The 24,384-nt window shown below is 41.6% G+C and overlaps 1 protein-coding gene across 2 annotated transcripts in view; it reads right to left on the bottom strand.

Annotated features, from left to right (window-relative positions):
• The window catches only part of tnmd (tenomodulin), a gene marked incomplete at its 5' end in the record, with an annotated part of 70,237 nt that overhangs the window by 8,789 nt on the left and 37,064 nt on the right, over positions 1 to 24,384 (bottom strand). The window contains 4 exons of one of the 2 annotated variants that reach the window (XM_080416345.1): positions 1,485 to 1,588; positions 2,311 to 2,473; positions 13,688 to 13,798; positions 23,007 to 23,147. In XM_080416345.1, the coding sequence (XP_080272471.1) occupies positions 1,485 to 1,588; positions 2,311 to 2,473; positions 13,688 to 13,798; positions 23,007 to 23,147 (519 nt within the window). Of the gene's footprint in view, positions 1 to 1,484; positions 1,592 to 2,310; positions 2,474 to 13,687; positions 13,799 to 23,006; positions 23,148 to 24,384 lie in introns of both variants that reach the window. The other variant, XM_080416344.1, reaches the window with a different exon arrangement.

The following is a 24,384-nucleotide window of genomic DNA, read 5'->3' on the forward strand; positions in this document are numbered from 1 at the left end:
AATTGCTATGCCCTCTGGTGCACCAAGTCTGTTTTAACATCAATTAGTGAGCGATTTATATGCAGAGAGAGTCTGAAGTACAGCCTGAGCCCATGGAAGGAGGAACTGTATCTCCTACTAGTGTCTGTGTGGTTCTACTCTACAACACTCTAGGGTGGAGCTAATCGATTTGAATCGATAATCGATTAAATACATTTTTAAGAATAGCAAAAATAGCCGATCTATAACCTCACGACACATGGCGATGCGACGCGCTGTGAGCTTGTAGATAGGCTATTTTAGCTATTTTTCCATGACAGCGCTGTACAACAACGTATAGGGCTTAAAGGTTCTATACCTTCATTTTAACTTTTTATATTTTTAATGTTTTTTGGGGGGTTTTATGACCTCAATTACACCCAAAAAAACTGAACTGTGGTCTGGGGTTTTCTGAATAATTAGGCTGAAAAGTAATCTGAGATTGGCCCTTGGATAGTGAAGTCACAGGCCATTAATCCCGCCCACTGATTGACAGGCAAAATCCCTCAACAGCGACACCCGCAGGCAAAGATTTATTTTTGAAAAGGCTTTAGAAATGTGAGAAAAAAACACCTGCTCACTAGAGTGGAATTTTCAGTTAAAACTTTTATACACTTTTGAAGGACCATGACAAAGACTTTTAATGTGTTGTAAAACCAAATGTCATGAAACCTTTAAAGGTAGGGTTAGTGATATTTTTTGTTTATAAGGTTAAAGCTCTATATTCTGATAGTAATCATTGCTATAGAGTGTTTGTTCAGTAACAGCTAGGAGTCTCCCCGTCTCTCCAACTCCTTAATAAACAGAAAATACATTTTCAGGTAGGGGACAACATTTCAGCCAATCAGGAGAGAGTACCCACTTATCAGCTTAATTTTCCTAGTGTTCCAGTTCCAATTTTGTCAGCTCATTTATTTGTGTCATCACTTCCAATTTCACTTGTTTAATCTGTATCCTGATTCCTGACTGAGTTCTCTATCCTGATTGGATAACATTGGTATCCCGACCTGAAAATGCATTTTCTGTTTTATAAAGAGCTGGAGAGACACAGCGACTCCTGTTACTGAACAAACACTATAGCAACGAGTACCATCAGAATATAGAGCTATTTAACACTTATTTTAACCAAAGAAACTCACTTACCCTACCTTAAGTGGTTCATCAGTTACAGAATCAATTACAAGCATTTCTTGTTGATTGAAAAAGGAAGAATCTCAAACGCTTCTCAATTTTTTCAATGAATCAAAATTATCGATGGAATAATCTCTAAGGAGATGATCAATAGTTGCGGCACTTATCTCTATACCACTGCCCTCTGACCACTCTGGTGCTGTTCAATGAATCAAAAACAAGGAGGTTCGCACAGAAATTTAAATCGTTTTCTTGTTTCTTTGTTTTTTCCATGTCTCAGGACAGGTGACAGATGTCTCTGCTATCCAGCCTTCATCATGCCCTACAGCACTTACATAGTCACTGACTGGCTGCTGCTCCTGGATGTCGCGGGTGAATCGCTGACCTGCGACCTCTGCATCAGGTGTGTCCTCCACGTCTTCCACCTCGTGGAACTCTGCTTCTGAACACATTGATAAGATTCAGCAACACTCAGCAGCAACAGCAGCAGAATGAATGAAACACTGGGAAAAGGTAAGAGAAATTGCCGAAAATGGCAGATCTATATGTTCACGCGTTGGGGATCATGTGATGTTTTTTTTTTGCTTGTAGGTCAGCTATTTTCGGTAAGCGACAGCGTCGTACGACAAAGCATAAATCAGGCTTAAGAGACGAGCCAATAGAAAAATAAGATAAAGTAAAAAATAAATAAATAGGGAGAACAGGCGAGACAGCCAGATGGTGATGCACTGCGCTGCGCTGTAACAGCGATTCCATTGTTAGCGATACAAATGGCAAAGCATGCAGTCAGGATGTTGGCTTGTTTTTCTTTACTGCTTGAAGTTAATTGCTAACATCCGGAGGAGAATAAAGGCAACATTTATTTGCCTTCAAGCAACAGTAACGCAGTTGTGACTCAGCGCACACTGCAGACAATAGGCAATTTTCCTCGAGTTTGTTATGCACGTCCCTCGAGAAAGTATGGTTTAAAGGCCGTTCTCCAGATGACCATCCCTCACTTTAAACTTTTTAAGCCGCTAGAAACTGAGTCAGTCTCTCGTCTGGTGGTGAAAACCCTAACAGTCTCCAAAGGCATCGTGTGACCTGCTTGTACGGGGGTGTCTTTCGAGATAGAGTGTTAATAGGCTGCGTTTAGAGGCAGAGGTGCCCCCGTGCCCTTACCTCCCATGGGGGAGGGATGGATCCAGTGGATGGGCAGCTCCTGGCACATCTCCCAGATCTTGGAGTTGAGAAGGAAGGCTCGGTTAGCGATGGGCTCCTCGGCAGGCATCCACACCTGGGAGTCCTCCACCTTCACATTGATGACCTCTGTCTCCTCACCCACCTGCCAGAGAAAAAAAGCACACACACACACGCACGCACACACTGTATATAAATATGTCGGAGCCTACACAACCGTTTGAAGCTGCATGCGTAGTCTCTTCGTATGGCCTGCGCTTGCTCTCCTGTCCAACCTCTAGCTCTATCCTTTTATCTATTGCCTCATTCTGTCCACAGGGAGTGGGGAGCAACTTCCTGAATATTGACTCCCGTTTCCCCGACTTCCTCTGCTCTCCTCTCCTCTTCACCTTCCTCTCAAGCCTCCGGGGCTGCTGCTCCCTTCTATTATACATCATTTAAATTCACAGACAGTGACAATTTGACTTTTAAATGACTTCAGTGGCCTTTATTGCTCTGAGTGTGGCAGCAATATCGTTAACACATCCACTGCCAAGGGCTAATCTCATAATGTACTCACCAGTGCCAAGGTGTTTTTGTTGTTTTTTTGTTTTTTTCATGTCGCCATAGATCTTGTTAAAATCCTTAAGATTGAGCGCTACACGGTCTGTTTACATCCGCGCGATCTCCCTGTATCTCCCAGTGAAAACCACGTGTCAAACGGGGCATCCATGTTTGAGTTAGAGCGGATTACGTTAAACAGTGAAATGCGAGGAGAAAAAACTACAGGAAGAGAATTGAGTTTCAGTTTCGTCCGTAGAATGGGAGCGGGCGTGCTCGTCAAAACCGGATCCCAAATAATTCTATTTCCTGTCATCAAACCGGAAACGGAAGTGGATCAAAAAAATTCCGAAAGTGCACCCGGACCGCGCATGCGCGAAAAGACCGCAGCCCGTAGGGCTACGGTCTCGGCGCTTAACAGTTGGATTTAACGGCCCGTAGGACTACGGTCTTGGCAGTTAATGTGTTAAATATGACAGACACAATAAAGCCTGGCGTTTCCCTCTATCCCCAACAAACCACATAGCGCCTCGCTTGGCACCCGGGCTTAATTTGTTGATACTGTAGTTCATGAGCTGTAAAGTAAACTATTATTGCTTAATGATAGCGACCGCGTGTCACTGTTGTCTAATAGAGATATATGAAGGGGCTTTGGTAATGCCTTCCCCCAACAGTGCAGATATTTATTTTCTTCATGTATATGTAAATACATAAACAAACAAAGCCCTCTACCCATTCCCTTGTTAATTAGCAAAGCCGAGCAGGAAAGCAGTTCACTTTGACAAATGTTTTTACAAGGTGATTTTCTCCCAGTCTAATGCTTAATTGCACATTAGTTAAGCTTGATGTAGAATCCTGGGGGCTATGGGTAGGAGCAGGGATCATTAATATCAGGTCGTGCTCCCTTCCTCCTGTTCACTCCTGTCACTCTTCTTTTATATTCCAACGCAATCTCTCTCCTTGCCAAATTTCATTTGCGGCAAAAGGCGACTCCACGATGACCTGTGGAGAAGAAAGAGCACACGCGCGCGTGTTCCGTCACATCAAAGACGTTGCTCGGGCGTGGGCGGTGTTTGTGCTCATCCAAGCCTTTGACACAGTTTTTTCTCTCACTTTCTAGCCCAGGCCAGATCACACTATTCTAATGATGACTCGGTGGGTGGGCGGTGGTATGGCGGTTTGGTGTTTACCATTCCCTAGACCGCAGAAATTAAAATAAAACTCATCAAACACAAACGCTGCTCTCTAATTGGACCTCTTAACCATTGAATCCTTGTGAGCCTTTCCTGAAAAGTGAATGGAGGTCACGACACAGGGGCTCGCAACATGACTTTGACTTCACAGTCGAGGAAATGAATCCAATAACTAGAGAGCTAGAGGGAGCTGCATTTTTAGCATGGAACAGGGCTACTTAAATACCAGCTGACAAACAAAAAGACAACATTATTATGGTCCTGCAGTTGTGAGCGTTTGTTTTTCTTTTCTCTCTGCTACTACTGACACATTACATATTGTGACACAAACCGTTTTTTGTGTTGGACATTGGTGAATGATGGTAATTTGGTTTGTGGGGCCCAGTCCCTGGTGTATTTTATCTGAGCTTACAGCACACATAACTTACTTATACAGTGTGACACACACAGTGCAAAATACACAAAAGCATGGAACAGATTTCACTGAGTAAAATGGAGCAAAAAACAAACCGAGTAACAGATATTTCACATTATTCCAGTTTGTCATTGTGTTTGTCTGTGTATTGTTTTTCTGTTTACACCTATTGTCTGTGTGGGAGGTTCTGGATTGGCAGGCAAGCTTTGGTCATCCATATTAAACGAGTGTTTAATGGAGCAAGTGGCATCCATTGACAATGTTGCCGGGTGTGAGGGAGAAGCCCTGGGATTACTTTCTCCGATGTTTCATAGAGGGAACAAATTGAAAATGAAGAAAGAAACGCTGGCAAACAATTCATGTTTGTCACCAGGTTCTACTCCCCGGGAGCTTTATTTCCCTTATCAGCCACTTGCAGTTTTCCCTCCAGTTTTTCCCATTGTTTTTCACCTCGGCTTTATAGCCTGCCTCGCTTGCTCTGAGCCCCATGTCAGCGGAGCCTACGGCTGGGCTGAGCTAGGAACCATTAGTGCTTGGCTTTAACCCCAGTGAGCTTCATGTGGTCACCACCTGAGGTGAGACCTGCTCTGGGCTTCATCAGGGGAACATGTGGGAGGATTCTCATGGAACATGGATCACGGGCTGCTCTCTAATGTTGACGGGAGGTCACGTCAAGGACAAAACCGCCTTCCCTCCGACCACTTGTTGGAGAAAAGTCTTCCCTCCTTTTTTCTCCTCTTTTTCAGAATGAATATGGATAGAGTAATATGACAATGATCAAAAGTAGTATTACACCCGTGCCCAGTGGGTGTATTGTAATCACTCCAGTCTGTTTGCTGTTTGCTTGACGTTTTTTTTGTTGTCTTTTTTTGTGTTTTTCTAGCGCCTTAACTAACGTCCACAGTATATCATGCACAGTATACATCTGCTGCTATGCTCACACACCTTTATATCTTATCATGTGTAAATATGTAGATCATTTGCTTGTTTCCCCCCCCCCTTCTTATTCTTCCCTTTCTTTTTTTTCTATGGAAATAACAATACGATGGAACTATGCACGAAAACGAATTTCACCCACTTTTTTTTCTTTTGTAAACCTTTGATGTGACAATGAAGTTGATTCTGATCCACACAGCTGTAACTTTAAAGTAATACTAGGTAACGTTTTCAACAAAACTAAAGTTAAATTGTATATCTTTTGTGAGTGGCAAAAGTTTCACAACACCCACTCCATGAATTTCACCCCCGGAAGCCTTTTATTTATATATTTTGTATTGAACGCTGTCGGGGGGGACTTTCCCGGGAAAATGACGTCAAACGACGTCATCATTAAGGGCCGTCACGACGGAAATGCACTGGTTTCCTGTTTGGCCAGGAACTACCGCAACGGTTTCCTGTTTGGCCAGGAACTACCGCGCTAATAACAAAAAGGAACCTCACGCTGATTTTAAGAGAATGTAGGATTGGAAGATCGAAAAAGAACAGAAAAAGAAAGCACAGCTCATGGTAACTAATGCTCCACTGGCTAAGAAAAACGATCCGCAGATATAGTCCTGTAGCAAGCCCTCAAAAAAGGCCTTAGTTTTTGAGATACCCCCACCCGAGTTAGAACAAAACACAACCATGTTTTTTCTTATCTTTAGGGTCTCCCATTAATGAAATGGATTGTTGTGAAATTTTATTTTGGGGCAAAATTAGTTTTTTTGGCTATTCTTTAGAACTACCTCAATCTCTGAAAAAGGCAAATCCGAATAGGGCAAAGGTGACCAAAAATGCTATAACTTGAGAATGCTCACTCTTATCTTCATCAAATTTGCTGAGGTATGAACCAGGTGTGTACCCTACATCACAAAAGAGTCAGAATGTAATTTACCTAAAGAAATACTGAAATATAGTCCTTTAAACATACTTTTAGTTTAGGCGGAAATGGTACTTTTGTAGTGTTACTACCTCTACTTTCCCTCATTTAGAAAAAAAACATATATTTATGTCAAATAAGCTGTTACTGCATAGCCTAAGATGCTATTAAACAATTGCCAGTGGTTGTGTGGAGAGATCTAGTACAGTGTTATTGCAAATGAGACTTTAGACATACCCCTAATCACAGTATTCCATTTGTGTAATGCTTCTCTGTATTGAGGCCTGCAATTCTCAACAAAATGAATTAATCTATGCACCTTTGGTTTGGATGTGTATATAAAAAAGTTCTTACTACTGAAATCATAAAATCATATTTCCATTAATTAATGACATGGTTTCATGTTGCCCCTGCCACACACAGCAATCATGTGTGAGTGTGATTGAATATGGTGATGTACTTTGCTCACATACATAATTGCCTCAACATTGGCCCAAAATCACAACAATAGATATACAGGTATACAATAGATATACCCCCAGTGATGGTTAAACAATACCAACTGAGAAGGAATTTGACTTTTAATTTGGTTTGGACTTTTATTTGGTCTATATAAAGTACAAAAAGTAAGGTGTTATTCCAACATAAAAATAATAGGCGGGTGCATACAGTATATGAAAAAAAGCACCGTACCCTAAAAAATTGGAACAAAAGGTTTCTCAACTGTTTTTTGTAGTATTAGGTGTCCTGAATAACACACTAAAAGTTTTCCAAAGTTTGACCACTTTTAAGGTGTTATTTTCAAGATGGCGTCCAAGATGGCCAAAAAAACATTAAAATAGCTTAATTCCTTTATTATCTATCCTACACAAGTACGTTTTGTGTCTAATCCCATGTTTTGGGGGCCTGGGAATCCATTGGACTTGTCCAAATTGCAGAGATACAATTAGATAATTGTGAAATCCAATATTTTGTTTGTGACTATTAAAACACTCTGAAATGGTCACCCGTTTAACTAATTATATAATAAATGTCCAACTACTTATATTTCTTTTTTTACTGGAACAAGGCTTCAAGATATCCTCAAAACACAACAAAACTAATAGTCACAATTTGCAGTAATTCAGAAGGTGGTGGCAGAGAATATTGTCAGTTGATAGATAGTATTGTTTTCAATATTGAAAGGTTTTGTATAGCTCTGTGGATCAAATTTAGCCCAAACTAAATTCATCTTTGACTATACACCCCACCCCCAAAAAAAATCTTGCATTATGAACCAATCTCTCTGCACCCTCCCCTTACCCACCCAACTTCATAACTCCTCCCCTACATACACAAGAATATTTATTTTTCTCGTGGACAAGCGCAGTGTCATCTTGTAGACACAAGATTTTGAAAAACATTAAATAGATGTTTTAACACATTAGGAAGGCAATCAGTGAGTGTGCAAAGAGGGGTGGGGTGGTTATGGAGGTTAGCGTAGAGCTGTCAGAACCGTGTATCTACTGGGTGCCTACAGGGGAGTATGGGGGGGTGGGTCTGGTCTAGAGTTTAGTGGGCCTAGGGTTCCCCTCAGGTGGGTAGAGGGGAGTATGGAGGTCACTGGATTGCTCCCTGGGCACTTGGAGCGCAGAAGAGCAAAGTTAGGAGCCAAGGAGACCCTGAGCTTCTCCTCTCCCCCACGTCCGACGTGCAAAACCTCCAACAGAAATTATACGCCATTTCAACGAAGACAGTTTTGCAAACAATACATGAAAGATAAACTTGTATCTTTGCCAGATCTCACTCCAAGTGGCTTAGGGAGCCTGCGCTCTCCTTGTTCTCAGCTCCTCCAAAAGCAAATTAGCATTTGGGATGCAAACAATTTCTAAGTCACGGCACGCTGGAGGACGGAGTGAGAAATTAAGGTATTGGAATTTAGCTAATGCGTGAGGCTGAGAGGAGTGTCCCTATGTCGCCTGGCTCACTGGATAGTCCCACTGGTCCCAAGTGGACCTCCACGCTGGCTCCAGAGATAGGCACTCCCGAGATAGGCTCTCTTGAGTTAGCATAGGTAGTGAGGACAGTCCCCAGTGGTGGTGGTTGTAAGACCTCCACATGTTGCAAGATTGTGTCATATACAAATGTATGTATGCTGGCCCCAAATGGACCTCCTGGCGGGACCTCCTGGCGGGTCTGGCTGGCTCCTATGCCCGAGATAGGCGCTCGTGAGTGGGCATAGGCGTTCGTGAGGAGGGTCGGCCCCCCTCCACGTGGTGGTGCATGACTGTGTGTCAGGCAGACAAGGGTGTTTGTCGGACTGGCTCACAGGAGAGTCGGTGGTAGCTGACCATTAATATTCCCAGGGGCCCCCAGTGACTTATCATTATGGCTCAGAGCGTCCTCTCCCCTCTCCAGAACAGCTCCAGAACAAAAACTTGGTGTTTGCCGAAAGCAATGCTTGTTTGTTGGATAGCAGCAGAGACACAGCCCCTTATGGGCGTGGAGGTCGGTTAGATTGGGACTCTATGGGGAGACTGGAGCCCAGGGCGTCATGGGCTGTTCCCTATACGTACCTTCTTGCTGTTAAAATTATCCAGAAAAAAAGATCAAGGTTCAAGCTTATTGCCAGCAGTACCAATCTCAAAATAAAGACTAATGTTGCACTAAAACCTCACACTACTACTAGTCTCAGGAATAAGGCGATGTTTGTGACAAGCACATCTGCACCTTATCCACGCCACACTCCTCCACCACCCCTGCCTAGACATTCAGACACTAGATACATGTTGTGATAGCTCTGTACTGACTTGCACACCCTCTCTAGGCCCATAAGGGGCCATTTCTCTCCACTGTATCCCCACTGAGGAGTCCATCTTCCCCATAGACCAGACAAGTGGCCATTTAGTTTTCTGTAGCGTTGTGAGCTTGTACATCGGCTATTTTCACAATGTTTGCCTCTTTCTTAATATTTGAGATACAGTAATATTGAGTCTTAAGAGTAATTAAATTGTAACTTTAGAAATGTGCAGATACCCTGTATACACTTATACTGTATGTTGGTTTGTTTACTGTTGAGTGAGAAAACAATGTTGCACATCAAGCTAACCATCTGGGGACCCGCCCAAAATCATTTGGGGAACCCCCAGTTTGGGAACCAGACACCTTTACAAACAAATTGGTGAAGACATTTCTCTGTAAGGAATTTCTTCCAAGATTTGTGTAATATTCCCAGTCTATCACATTGGCAGCCATGTTTTTACAAATGTCACAGTACACCCAGTAATAATTAATTTATCCCTTATTATATTGGTATCAAAAGAAATCTTGAAAGCTTCAACAGAATGTGAATTACATGAGATGAATTCACCAAGCCTGGGCATTATGGCATGTAGAAAAGGGAGAAATGTCAAATTACATTGTTAAATATGCTTATAACCAATTGCTTTGATATATAATTGTACTTATAATCACTTGACTATAATTTATATATGCTAATTGGATTCCTAGATCACCAAAACATGGGGTTAGGCACCAAAATTACTTGTGTAGGGCAAATAATGAAGGAGTAATGGTCTTTTAAGGAACTGGTGGCGGCCATCTTGGAAATTTGACATTTCTAATGATCAGATTTTGGTAAACTTTTGATATGTTATTAAGTACACCTGATACATTTTGCATTAGGTGAGAAACCTTTTGTTCTACTTATTTTTCGGTCAAACCATATTTGCACCCCCTATAATGTTTTATTTCCAGAGAAGGGGTATGTCTAAAGAAGTCTCATTTGCAATAAAATGTACTAGATCTCTCCACACAACCACTGGTTATTGTTTAATAGCATCTTAGGCTATGCAGTAACAGCTTATTTGACATAAATGTACGTTGTTTTTCTAAATAAGGGAAAGTAGAGGAGTCCTCACTACAAAAGTACAATTTCCGCCTAAACTAAAGGTATGTTTACAGGACTATATTTCAGTATTTCTTTAGGTATTACATCACATCACTTTGGTGATGTAGGGTACACACCTGGTTCACACCTCAGCAAATTTGATGAATATAAGAGTGAGCATTCTCAAGTTATAGCATTTTTGGTCACCTTTGCCCTATTCGGATTTGCCTTTTTCAGAGATTGGAGTAGTTCTAAAGAATAGCCAAAAAAAATAATTTTGCCCCAAAATAAAATTTCACAACAATCCATTTCATTAATGGGAGACCCTAAAGATAAGAAAAAACATGGTTGTGTTTTGTTCTAACTCGGGTGGGGGTATCTCAAAATCTGAGGGCCTCTGCTACAGGACTAATAGTATAAAACAATTAAAAGATCGCTTTTTGAAACGCTTCCGGCTTCCGGTGAAAACAAATGGAACTCTGGGTAATCGAGGACTACGGAAATTGTATGCAGTGACGGTAGTGACTAGCAGAGGTTGCTAAAAATCGTTATTTGTGAATCTGGATTGTACAACTTTAACGTTGGCCGTCCGGTAGTTAAGTATAAGACATGGAAATGTGTAGAGTTACTTCTGTGGCCTACTGGCAGTGTGATCAGAAAAGAATAGCTCCTGAAACACAGATGGTCAGACAGACAGACAGACTGACAGACAAGACAGACCCTATTATACTGCCCTACAAAGCCAAAGTGCAGTAACTACGAAAAAAAATCTCAGAAAAATTGGTTTAAAAGTGTTTCACAGTGCCCATACCCTAGGTGGGGTTGGCGAAAGGGCCTCTCTGTGTGGAGTTTGCATGTTCTCTCCGTGTCCCCTAGGGTAGGTACCCTCACAAAAACATGCAGTAATCCTGGTCACTATACTGCCTCCCCCATGACAGCCGGGGCGCCTGATGGAGGGGAAAGGAACTGGTTGGAATAACGTGTTCCTTCCACACGCTTCCAACCAGGGAAACTCTCCCCTGTCAGGTGATAAGAAGGTCAGTTGGCTCTCATGCATTGAAGGAAGCATGAGCTCGGCCCTGGCCTCCCTAGGTTGGCAGAGGGAAGGTAGTGCCCAGGATTACATAGACAATTGGCACTGGGTGTAAAAAATGGGGTTACAAAATCGTGGGATAAAAAGATTAGGGGAAAAAAAAGTGTTTAAACTGGTCAGGCAAATGAGATATCGGCATATAAGTGATATTACACTAATGGTATATCTGTTCTTGAGATAATTGTTTATCCCCCAAAATCACAAAGGCTAATTTGACCTTTGGGATACACAAATAAGTGAGAGAGTGTCCAAAAACGTAGTTACTGCACTTTGGCTTTGTAGGACAGTATAGACTCCTGCAGAGCCATGCTGTAAAAAGGGTAAAGCAATTCATTATCTGTTTAAGTTTAAGATATTTTATGGTGCGGCTCTGCAGGAGTCTAACCATCTATAAGAGGGTCTATATGTCTGTCTGTGACTGTCTGTCTGTCTGTCTGGAGCCGGACATCATAGATGACTGACATCACAAGCTGATCTTGTTTTTTTTTGTTCACTTGTTTCCTAAATCAAGCTTGTATGTAACTATTGGCATTGCTTGATTGGAATTCACATTCCTTTTTATAATTTTTTTGTATTTCATAGTATAGTTGCCTTCTCCAGAGGTTTGAGCATAGGGCATGAATATGTGCTTTATTATGTTTAGGTAAAGTTTCCCTCATTCTCTGAAATAACCACACTCCTCTCTATGGCTTTAGATGAGTTAATTTGAGAGCTGTGAATTAAGCCAATTAGGTTTCACAATGCACAACAGAGAACATAAATGGTAGAGACATATGGCGCTGCCTGAGCAATTAGTATCTGTAAACATGGATCAGACAATAGGAAGATGAGAGAAGGGCGATGCAGTCTGTTTTTCAGCCTGAACAACATGTGTTCTTAAAGTAAAAAAAAGGACGTTTGATTTTAGCATCTACAGACAATGGGCTTTATACAGGTTTCAGAATAAAGCAGGGAACAGAGCGTGTCAGATATTGCCAGTTACTTCTATGCCGGTGTGAAATGTAAATGAGAGAGTGCTAGCAGCAGAAACATTCGAGGGATAGGATTTTCTCTTTGAATACATTCAGCACACTCAGCAAATTGCAGTGTGTCTGGAAATTGGATATTTGATTGATAGAATTTTCTTCCATCTCTCTTGCTGAAGTTCACGTTCACAGCTTTAAGACCCAGAGAAGAAAGATGAACCGTTGAACTTGTAGTGGAGTCTGGTGGAATTTACCACGAAAGCATCTCTTTTTTAAATGTATTTTTTTTAAATAAAATTTTAATGGCTTACCGCACTTCTCAGACCTCTCTACCCCCTTAACCCATTCATACCGGGAATGCATCTGTGTCATTTTAGATGTCTTTGTGAAAAATAGTGAGGTTTGAGAACCACTGATATAGAAACATATGTTTTTCAAAAAACTGTTAGGATTTAGAAGACATTTAGAATCCCCCCAGAAGCAAAGATTTGAGTTACAAATGTTCGCTTTCAAAAATATATAGTCAAAGATTTGCGCAAACTTTCAAGATTTTTCAAAAAATAGCAGATCTACAAGCTCGTAGCGCGGCACTCGCTACGAGCTTGTAGATCTGCTATTTTTGAGTAGCCCAAGAAATCAAAAAATGACACAGATTATTTCCCGCTCTAAATGGATTAAGGGTATTTGGGTAGAGGTTTTGGAAAGGAGATGATTAAAAATTAATATTGACTCAAGATTGACAGCAAACACCATTTGATGTGAGCCACAAAGGAGGCCATGGGTCTGTGGGCAGCTTTCTGGCGGGTTTCATAGGCACTACAAACCCAGGTTTATACCTATAGTGAGAGAGAGGCGGAGGAGATAGGACGAGATGGACAGGCTGTGGATTTTCTTTTATGGAGCTCACATTGCGCTTCTCTTGATATCTACCTACTATATCCCATTAAGACCTGGAACACATCTGTGTCACTTTTTTGATTTGAGCTAAAAAGCATTATTTTACACTTTGGGCTATTCAAAAATAGCAGATATACACGCTCATAGCGCGGCACCGAGTGCCGCGCTATGAGCTTGTAGATCTGCTATTTTTGAAAAATCGTGAAAATGTGTGCAAATCTTTCAATATATATTGTTTTAAAGCAGACATTTTTTACTCAAATCTTTGCTTCTGGGGGTCCCTGGAACAAAATATTTTAAGCTGGGGGTCGGCGGCCAAATACATATCATTCTGGGGGTCCTTGACATGAAAAAGTTTGAGCACCACTGATATAGAAACCTAAGTTTTTTTCAGAATACTGTTGGGATTTAGAACACATTTGTAGAATCGGCTTCAGGTCTTTAATGGGATATGCATGACCGCTTCTGTGGCGCTGGAGGAGAGCATCTGAGGTAGAAGAAGACAGCTGAGGGAGGAAGACATACTGTACCAGAAACTGCGTGTCCTCGGCCTCCTCCACCTCAGTCACTGTAGGAAGCCTCCGGGTTTGGGTCTTGATGTAGCACCTCTGATGTTTGGCAAACCGGATCCCAGTGATTCCCTTTTTTTTAGAAACAAAAAAAAAAGGAGGAAGGAATTAATCAGACAATTCAGATAGTATCATTCCTGGGCCCTCTCTCTCTGTGCTTGATTTCCTATAAGGCGCCGGGGTGATGGTTGTAAAAAAAAGGTTTTACATGTTTTGGATGATAATCAAAAAGAGATTAGATTAGAAGAGATTTGGTGTCAAAGGAAAAAAGGAGTAGGCCAACTTTGATGATGGAGAGGGCCACTATATTTCCACACTCACTACAGAGGGCCATATTGCATATTGTTGTTGTCTGGCTGAAACCTCTTATCTCAATAGTTTAACTTAGTTTTTTCGTAAATTAATGCCGTACTTCACCATTCTATGTCACACAAAAGTAGCAAAAATAGCCGATCTACAAGCTCAAATTTTTATTTAATTTCAAATGCATTTAGTTATACTTATTGACTTATTAACTTTTTGAACGTAAATACATTGGACATAAAAAAGACAATAGAATTTTAATAATAGTCATTAAGCTACTAATATAGACTGAAGTAATTAAAGCGGGTCATGTGTGCATGTTTTGAATTGTAACAGCTGAAATCAATAATATATCAGTATTCAGATATTAACCCATTAAGACCTGGAACTGTGTCATTTTTTTATTTGAGCTAAAAAGCATTATTTCACACTTTGGGCTATTCAAAAATAGCAGATATACAAGCTCATAGCGCGGCACCGAGTGCCGCGCTACGAGCTTGTAGATCTGCTATTTTTGAAAAATCGTGAAAATGTGTGCAAATCTTTGAATATATATATTTTTAAAGCGAACATTTTTAACTCAAATCGTTGCTTCTGGGGGGTCCCTGGATCAAAATATTTTGATGGGGGTCCGCGGCCAAATACATATCACTTTGGGGGTCCTTGACATGAAAAAGATTGAGCACCACTGATATAGAAACATACGTTTTTCAGAATACTGTTGAGATTTAGGAGACATGTAGAATCGGCTTCAGGTCTCAATGGGTTAACCTGCGGGCCGCATGGAGTGACGGTGGGGGCCGCATGTGGCCCCCGGGCCGCCAGTTGCCCATGTATGGAGTAGGCCATAGATAGACTGTATAGGGTTTAATTGGTTTAAAAGTGAAAACCTAGTTGGTGAGGTGTGTTTTGATCTTTCCCCGTTGTTGTTGTTGTTTTTGTGGTTCAACACCGATGACTGAGCTCACTCAGCCATTGCAACACAGAGCCGATTGCTACTGGAAGCGACAGGGCTGAGGGGTTGCGAGGGCTTCGCTGCGGCTGAACAATACTTCATTATGGGATACATCTCACAAAAGAGCCGAGTGGCATTGTTGGGAATGAAGTGCTTTCTACAGAGCGTGCCCCCATTGAATTAGCCAGTCATAGGTCCCTGTCACTCTTTTAATCTGTGCAGTCAAGTGAGGAGAGCCCGCTCTCTGCAGCTGATGATCACCCACCATGTGGACTCACGCTATGTTACGCTCTGACACAGAGGGAGCCTCAGCAGACAAGAAAGACCTGTTAATTCTCTCTCCCGGCGCCACTCTATGTTAACCCGATAAGACCGGGGACGCATCTGTGTCATTTTGAGATTTCTTTGGCTATTCAAAAATAGCAGATCTACAAGCTCATAGTAGCACCGAGTGCTGTGCTATGAGCTTGTAGATCTGCATTTTTATTTTGAATCGTGTAAATTTGTGCGAATAGTTGAATCCCCAGAAGCAAATATTTGAGTTATAAATGATTGCTTTAAAAAAAAATATATATATATTCAAATATTTGCAAAAATGTTCATGAGTTTAAAATAAATAGCAGATCTACAAGCTCGTAGCGCGGCACTCGGTGCCGCGCTATGAGCTTGTAGATCTGCTATTTTTGAATAGCCCAAAGAGATCTAAAAATGACACACAAATGCGTTCCCGGTCTTAATGGGTTAATCTACGATGTTCAGCTGGAATATAAGGCTGAGCCCTGATCAGATTGTATCCAATTTAGCCTCTGCAGAGCAGGAGTGTCTCGTTCAGCATACTGTATGAGAATAAGACGGCGGGGATCTACATCTGCCACAGACGCTTTAATGTTGTATCAAGAGAAGATTGTATAAGCGGCGGCATGAAAATGGGACTTGATTCCATCTGAATTTAATTACACTGACATGGTGATTGCTGTGACATCTCCTTTAAATCGGATAACTTGGCCATACGGGGTGCTGTGTGTCTTTTTTTTCTCCCCCTCCACTTTCCCTTGGCGCTGCCACTCTGAAAAGCAGACGCCGGCTGCTGCTCAAGACATAATGTCAAAGACATGGCTGTCATAAAGCACCGCATGTAATCTCATATTTGTGGGGGAAAAAAGATGAGGCAATAATAGTCTCAAACACAAAAGCGTAATGTTTATGCTGGGCTTCATAGTGACGAGTTGCCGTTTAATTTGGGCTACTGTAATGGCAAGCCACAGCACCAGGGAGGATGGGACAATCTCGTGATGAGATGCGATGATTACTGAAGTTGGTCAAGCAGAAAATGAAAAAAGACACATCATTACAGACATAAGGAATGGAAAAGGGATGTGGCCTTGAGAGACTGATGCTGAAATCCGTGGCTGTCTTCAGTACACACGTCTGTGAGCAATGTTTTGATTGGAGGCTTAGTACCTTGCAATCTCAGAGAAAGGTTAGTGGAGGCTGTTGTAATCATTGTCACATGAGCAGCATGTCCCCTATCTCTATGAGGGCCTTGTCAGCACAGGCGCTGTCTGGAGCAGACCTATAGTTCTCAAACTTTTTCGTGCCAAGGACCCCCAAATTGATATATATTTGGCCGCGGACCCCCATCTGAAAATGTTTTGTGCCAGGGACCCCAAGAAGAAAAGATCTATTGAAAGCAATATCTAAATTATCCAAAAATGTCCAAACATTTTCGATATTTTTCAAAAATTCTCAATAACAGTAGATGTTCAAGCTCGCAGCTGTGAGCTTGTAGATCTGCTATTTTTGAATATCCAACATATAAATGGATATAGTGGTTCAAAATGATTGTGATGCTGTTTTAACACATTTTACAGGGGACCCCCTGGAACCTCCCCAAGGACCCCTGGGGGTCCCCGGACCCTACTTTGAGAACCACTGATCTGGAGGACACAAACCGCAAAGATGCACCTCCACCTTCTATTAACCACTTAAACCCGATATGCTTAGTTAACCGGAGTCGCCCAGTGCTCTATACTAGGCCCCCTCCTGTTTTCACTCTCCACTAAATATGTTCACAGAAAATAGCCCATGTACCAGAATATGTACCAGAATATGGAAGCTAACACGCTATAGGGTTCACATTGTTAAAGCAAGTTATTAAGCAGCAAGGACTGAACTTATGTACTGTAGGTATTAGCACTTACAGTGCTTTATCACTGGTATTTCATAGCACACCATTACAACACTCCGTTACATAATAGCTGCCACACCACTGTGTCTTAATTATGTTTTCAATACAACTTTAAAAAATATATTTTTAAAGCAGTGCGTCTGGGGAAGAGGATTTATTAACGTACATATTATAAGCAACTATTTTAGGTTACATTAGGTTAGATAACTAGATAACTAAAGATCTCTGGAGCTGGGGGTAGCTAATCAGATTTCACATGAGGCTACCCCAGGTTACCTCATGGACAGGCCCTGAGCGACTCGTAACAAGATTGTTGGACCAATATCTTGTTATATTCAAATAATGACTGGACCAGTTTTGTATAAGGAAACACGATATGAGACTCCTGCCTCAACAAGAGCTTCATTACAGCTATCTGGCACATTTCATGAATAAGGAAACCATCCTTATGTCAGCTCTCATTAAGGTGTTCATACAACACTTGCGTCATTTGCGACGAAGCTGTCGAACAGTGTGTCAATTTATTCAACAAAGTTTTCAGATGAATGTCTGAAGTCAATTCCCACGAATGCGCCATGTAGCAGTTATGAAGTGCTCATTCAGATGTTATGAATATTTTATGAGCCCGGAGTTAATGTAAAATGTAACTCTGTCTGGTCGTCTCCGAGGAATCCTTATCGCCAGTTCTTTGTCTGTCCGTTCCCTTTCAGAAAAGTGTCTGGTATTAGCCTGAAACAATGGCGAGAGGATTCTGCCTGTGGTCTGTTCTCCTAATGGCGTAATCCCCCAATTTTCAATTTCTTGCTCAGCCCTTGGGCTCTGTGGAGATTGTTTTAGAGGTGGCTTTAGTGAGTGTAATGGCATGCAACATCCCTTTTCTCTCACACACACACACACACACACACACACACTCACACACTCACACACTCACACAGTACATACAGTATATAAAATATAGCATATTCTTCTTCTCTATTCTTCTCATTCTTCTATTACAATAGGATTTGAATTAGTGTGCTCCCTCAATTGTTAATCAGTCTCCTGGTGCAGACTATAGGATCAAATAAATCTCCCTGGTTGATTTGCCTCACTGACAGAAGGAGAGCAAGCCAATAAGCCACAATATGTCTTTGTGTGTGTGTGTGTGTGTGTGTGTGTGTGTGTGTGTGTGCGTGCGTGTGCGTGCGCGGTGAATGAGCACACACATCAACGTGCATGTTAGAGACAGTTGAGACATACACACAGACAGAGAGAACTGGAGAGAGAGAGAGGGACAGAAACAGTCTGTTATTGGATATTCAGTGTTACTGACATCATGTCATAAGCTTTGTATTGCATGCAGTGTTGAGGTTCAAGATGTGATTTCAGAAGACAGTCAATTAAGCATAACGTATGTATTGGCAAAAAGGCGCACTGCGACATGTAGCTTGGCGAAAATGACACATTTTCGATCAGAAAAAAGTGTTGTGTTTTTTTGCCAAAGCATAAATTAGGTTTTACCTCTCACAAGGACATGAAAAGATAATTATGAACTAGTTCACATTATTCCATCGATCGCAGAGACACAAATTGTATGTTCAGACAGGCAGTCCAAATCAGATGTTTGACCTATCCAGATTGGAATCAGATTGGTTTCCCAGTCTGAACAGCAAAAAAAACAACATAAGTAAGCATTACCGAGCCACAGGAGCCTATCTCCTGTTTCCTTAGTGTGAGGCAGCTTCATGTACAAGTACACCCTATGGACATGGCGCTAGTATGTCACAGGGATTTACCCACAATCCAACCCTTGATGCTGAGTGCCAAGCAGGGAGGCATTTGGTCCCATTCTTATAGTCTTTGGTATGACCCAATCTCAGGGCGGACACTCTAACCGCAAGGCCACTGAGCTGGTAAAAAAAACAACTGATTTTTGCATATCAGATTTGAACCACATTCCTAGGTGGTTCAGATTTACCTGCAGTCTGAACAAAGCTAAAGAGGAAAGAACTAGAGGTAAAAATAATTGATGACTGTAAATGACATAAATATGGGAATGGCATAGACTGGCATACTCACCGATACCCAGTGTTGTCCCTGAACGCGTTCAATGAACGATCGTTCGTGAACTCATTTTCGGGCGAACGTGAACTGAACGCACTGTATTTCCGCTAGATGAACGTTATCGTGAACGCGTTCATTCTGGCGTTTGTGAACGCCGTTCTCTCACAGTATAACTTCTTTCAAGAGTGTGCGAGATTTCCATGGTTACATCGGTTTGTCATGTTGTATTTCATGATCCTATCTTGTGTTTCCGAGGCGCCTTGAACGCACCATCAGCCAAAAAAAAAAAAAAAAGAAGCAGTGCGCTCGCTGAGTGCGGAGTGAACCCACTCTATGTGCAGACTACAGACTAACTATGCAGCACCCATGATTACAGATAGCCTCTCCGGTTAAAAATGCAAGAGAAGGACCACTTAGCTTTATAAAATCCCTGTCCGAGTGTCCACTGATCAGTTGTTGTGTCACTGTAGTAGGCCTACGCTGAGTGATAATGATCCACAGCTGTTCTTCTTGCAGAGTCTCCAATGCGATTGAGATCATTTCGTAATTAAAGAAGCATCTGCGCTTTATTAGCTACACACGTATGAACAACAACAACAACAAAAACAACGTTGCTGTGTACTGCTTGTGTTTAAAACAAAGTCTTTTTCACTGTTTCACACATTTTTCTGCTGCTATTCACTTGGAGCCTAATTTACACTTCGCTGCACGACGGTGTCCCATGCCTAAAATAGCAGACATACAAGCTCACAACGTGTCGTTGATGCGACTCATTGGCTGCGGGTACATGGACAGTTTCATTCGGAATGAATACACTTCTATTCGGAATGAATGAATGGATGAATTCATTCAGAATAGAAATGCTCATGTAAACACCTCAATTGGAATAGAATATTCCATTCCAGTCTGACCCGAATGAATTTTCATTCGGGTTAGGAGGGGTGGTATAGACCGTTTGAATCGGGATATACCAATCGGAATTGACCATGTAAACACTTTATTCCGAACGCTCCTCTCTGTTTGGAATACATGCATTCCTTTGCGCATGTCCGTGCTTATAGTGCTGTCAGAATTGTCCAAAAATGACCTATCAAATCTCTAATTCGGCCACGGTCGCTCCTGCGGGATAAAATGAATGATTCTATTCTATAGCGTCATTTAATAAGCCATGGTTAAGCCCAGACTTGTCCAGGAGAACGGACGCTCCAAGGATTGCTGGCCTAGGCTACACTTATATGGATCTTTTTCTAAACGGGTATTTTAGTCCTCAGTTTTTAAAAAGAATCCCTGGCCACATGACAAAGATTTTGTTTTTTTTATCCCTGTCCACACGTTAACTCTTTGACTGCCAGAGTATTTTCATAAAGTACTCCCCCAGTGCCAGCAATTTTCGTGTTTTTTTATTTTTATATTTTGAATTTTTCTCATGAAAATAATTTAAGGACACATAATGTAAAGACCCAGCACAAATCCGCCACTAGAGCGCAGCACATGACAGCTTTGATCATGTCGTTGGGTCTCTCTCACCCTTCTTCATAGATTAGACAAGGAAAAACATGAAAACGGATGTGACGTCCCCCCCATTGTTTTGATCGGCGAAAATTACGTTGTGATATACGACGGCGATGACTGATCGTCACCCAGACCATAGATTATAGAAGAGAAACTGTCCGTTTGTCCGTCATACCGTGTGAAAGACCGTTTATTTACCTATTTTGGACGAAAATGACTGGGGAAAAGAATCAAAAACCGGAAACGGAATCCAGGTCATGAAACCGGATGCAGATGTCCGTGAAGTAAGTGGAACTCGAGAATAACATTGAATATTAAGCAGCATAGCGCAATCAGAGATTAAACAATGAACGCGCGTCCAGCGCGTCGAGCGCGTCGACGGCCAACTGGACAAAGTAGCACTTGACGCGTTATCGCGTCGTCCGCAGTCAAAGAGTTAACGCAGAAACGCATTGATCAGCTGCAAGTTTCAATTTTAAATCAGATTTTACATTTATTTTATATATGAGGGGCCAAATACGTATACATTTTTAATCACATGTTAAGGCCCAATACTGCAATAGCTGCATTGTTTTAATAGCATACGTGAACAAAAATAAATGAAAACTACATTATTAGGGCGCAGCTGCAGCGAAAACAGATGAGTTTTACTTAATCAATTCATTACATGGGCAACGGAACGGTCGTCCCAAAACACTACGCCCCACGCACCTTTTGAGCGGGCCATCCACGGCCGCTCCATGGTCGCTGGATTTTGACCCGGGGCGATTGTGTTTTAGGGCGACAGACTCCGCATTCTCCGTGTGCGCACCGCGCGCTACTCGGCGCAGAAAGAGGGTTTTCGTCACAGTGAATGAGTTACAGCATGTTTCAAAGCTTTTTCATAATAATACAAGAAAAACGCGTGACACTCGGCATAATGAGTAGCTTATACTTTCTACTTATATTTTGATGCCAATACTTTTGTACTTTTGCCATAAATGAGCGTGCCTTGTTTCATAGACTGTAGTGTTGCTCTCTCTCTCTCTCTCTCTCTCTCTCTCTCTCTCTCTCTCTCTCTCTCTCCATTTATTATTTTAATGACCATGAGCGGTCCGGTGTTTATGTATTATTATTTATTATTATAATGACCATGTGCGAATGCGCGATGACGTCATCGTACCTACATGAGAAATGTGACAAATAGTATAGGCTAGCCTACGTTTTACCGTGTCTGGTACCAATACAAAAAAAATTAACTGGTCTGAACTTGTAGATCTGCTACTTTTGCATTAAAACGGCGATAACAAAGGAACACAGGCTTGTACCGCATACAACGCTGCCTGGCCAGGAGTCGGTGCGTTGCTTACCGGCCTGTCTACGACCGACAGACCTCCGCCGCGGAGGCACAAGGGGGCTATTCATTGCCTCCTCCCATGCCCACCAGGGGAAGCTCTGCTCCGGGTAGTGGCCCCTGGTCCATGCCCGGGCGTAGGCGGGAACCACTTTGCGCATGTCAAAAGTTATATTCCGAATGAATGCTTTGGTCATGTAAACGAGGAATACTTTTATTCAGGTCCCATGTAAACAGGTGAGTGGATCAGATTCCTCTATTCGGAATGAGTTCATTCGGAATGAATTCATTCCGAATGAATACATGATGGTCCATGTACCCGCAGCCAGTGTGAGCTTAAAGGTCTACTATGTTTTAAAAACATGGCTAAAAATGGCACAATCCTGGATTATATTCATATATATAATAATACAGTGATGGAGATTCACATGCTTAATATATAAATAATATTAGTAAGACTAAAAATAAGTATTACTATTAGTAATAATCTGAGTTTCAGTGCTAAAACGGATAAAATAATTGCCGTCTGTGGTTCTATATGGGCTGTGGCAATACCTTTGACAAATAATAGCTCGCAGCAACGTATTGAAAAAAGAAAAAGAACTAAAAAGAACTAGTTCAATTTGAAACCATGAACTTTAGTTCAAAACTTTGAATTATGGACTATGAACTGAACTAGTTCATTTTAACCCATTAAGACCTGGAACGCATCTGTGTCACTTTAGATTTCTTTGGCTATTTTTGAAAAATCTTGAAAAAAAAAAGTTTTAGATGTTTTTCCAAAAACTGTTAAGATTTAGATTTTTTTTTAAAGAATCGCCTCAGGTCTTAATGGCTTTTCCGATACCAGTATTGCTATCGGAACAACTCTAGAAAGAACTCATGTTCTCATAGAATCTTGAGTGAGTGTGAAAGAACTACAACACTTTGCTTTTGTCGTACTTACATTTTTGAAGTCGTGGACCTCCAGCACCTCGTCACTTCCGTTCCCCATTCTGAAGATCTCGATGCGGTGGGCGGGGTCAATCTCCAGGACGCTGTCCGTCTCTGTGCCGTCCAACACCGCCTTGTAGTGATGGTCGTACACCTGCGCATACAGACAGTGGTGTAAAGTAACTAAAGTACATTTACTCAAGTACTGTACTTAAGAACAATTTTGTGGTATTTTTTACTTTACTGGAGTATTTCCAATTTTCTGTACTTTTACTTCTACTCCACTTCATCTCAGAGGCAAATATTGTACTTTTTACTCCACTACAATTATTTGACAACTTTAGTTACTAGTTACTTTGTAGATTTTGATTATTATTACAAAACATAGGCTACATTAACCCCTTCAGCCCTATATACATTTCGGCCATTTGAAAATAGCCGATCTACACCTCCCGAAAGCCGAGACAGGAAGCTGTCATCTGTTCGTCATTTCTGGTCACGAAAATATATTTAGCAATATCTTTACATTTTATTTTTTAATTTCCATGTTTGCGACTGTAAAGACTAAACGGAAGCGGGGAGGAGGCGTCACATATTTTAGATCTTCCGTGCTCCAGACTGTATGACGGAAGCATTTGAAAATTGTTGGGAGGCAACAGTCTGGCTCGCGAGACTAAGTCAACATAATATCATTATATCCTCATATCATTATAATGTGATTTGAGGATACATAGTGCACTTTGACCTTTTGCAACCTGGTCTTGTCAACCAATAGTGTTCCTACTCGGCCACAGGATCTAAATGTCTCAATAGAAGAGCAGGGACACTTGCAACATGCAACCACTGCAGTTGTGTTAGTTATATTGTATTAACATACTATACCATACAGAGTGGTCAAAATAATGTGACACATACCCACAACAGGGACACCAGGGTTAATGTGGTTGATATCATCATAAATCTTGTGACTTGGATGCAGAACTATGCCAATCTACTGGCTCCCATTGCCACTGTAGGTTCTAGTAGTAAAATAACACGTTTGAAGTCGGTCTTCTTGTTGAGCTCAAATGGCTGCATAGAGATAGAGATGCAGCCGGCTGTCCCGTCGACTAACGCTGCCTACATGTCAAGCTTACATCATGCTGCTCAGCTACAGTCGTTAGGTCTGTAATCTCCAATGACCTGCAGCAATTCTTCAAGTCTATCTGTCCCTCAAACACAAAATGTAATTGATACAATCTGCACACAAGTTCAGCGATTGAGCTCCAGGCGTTCAATCTGTGAGCTGCCATATATTCAAAAACCCAGGCTCAGTGACAATAATCACTAGTCCCCGGAATATATTTACATTGACAAGCTCCAAGCTTAAATGAAAAAAAGTGCATCACGAG

Source organism: Gymnoscopelus braueri, assembly GCF_963280865.1.
Source record: "Gymnoscopelus braueri genome assembly, chromosome: 20".
NCBI classification, from domain to species: Eukaryota; Metazoa; Chordata; class Actinopteri; order Myctophiformes; family Myctophidae; genus Gymnoscopelus; species Gymnoscopelus braueri.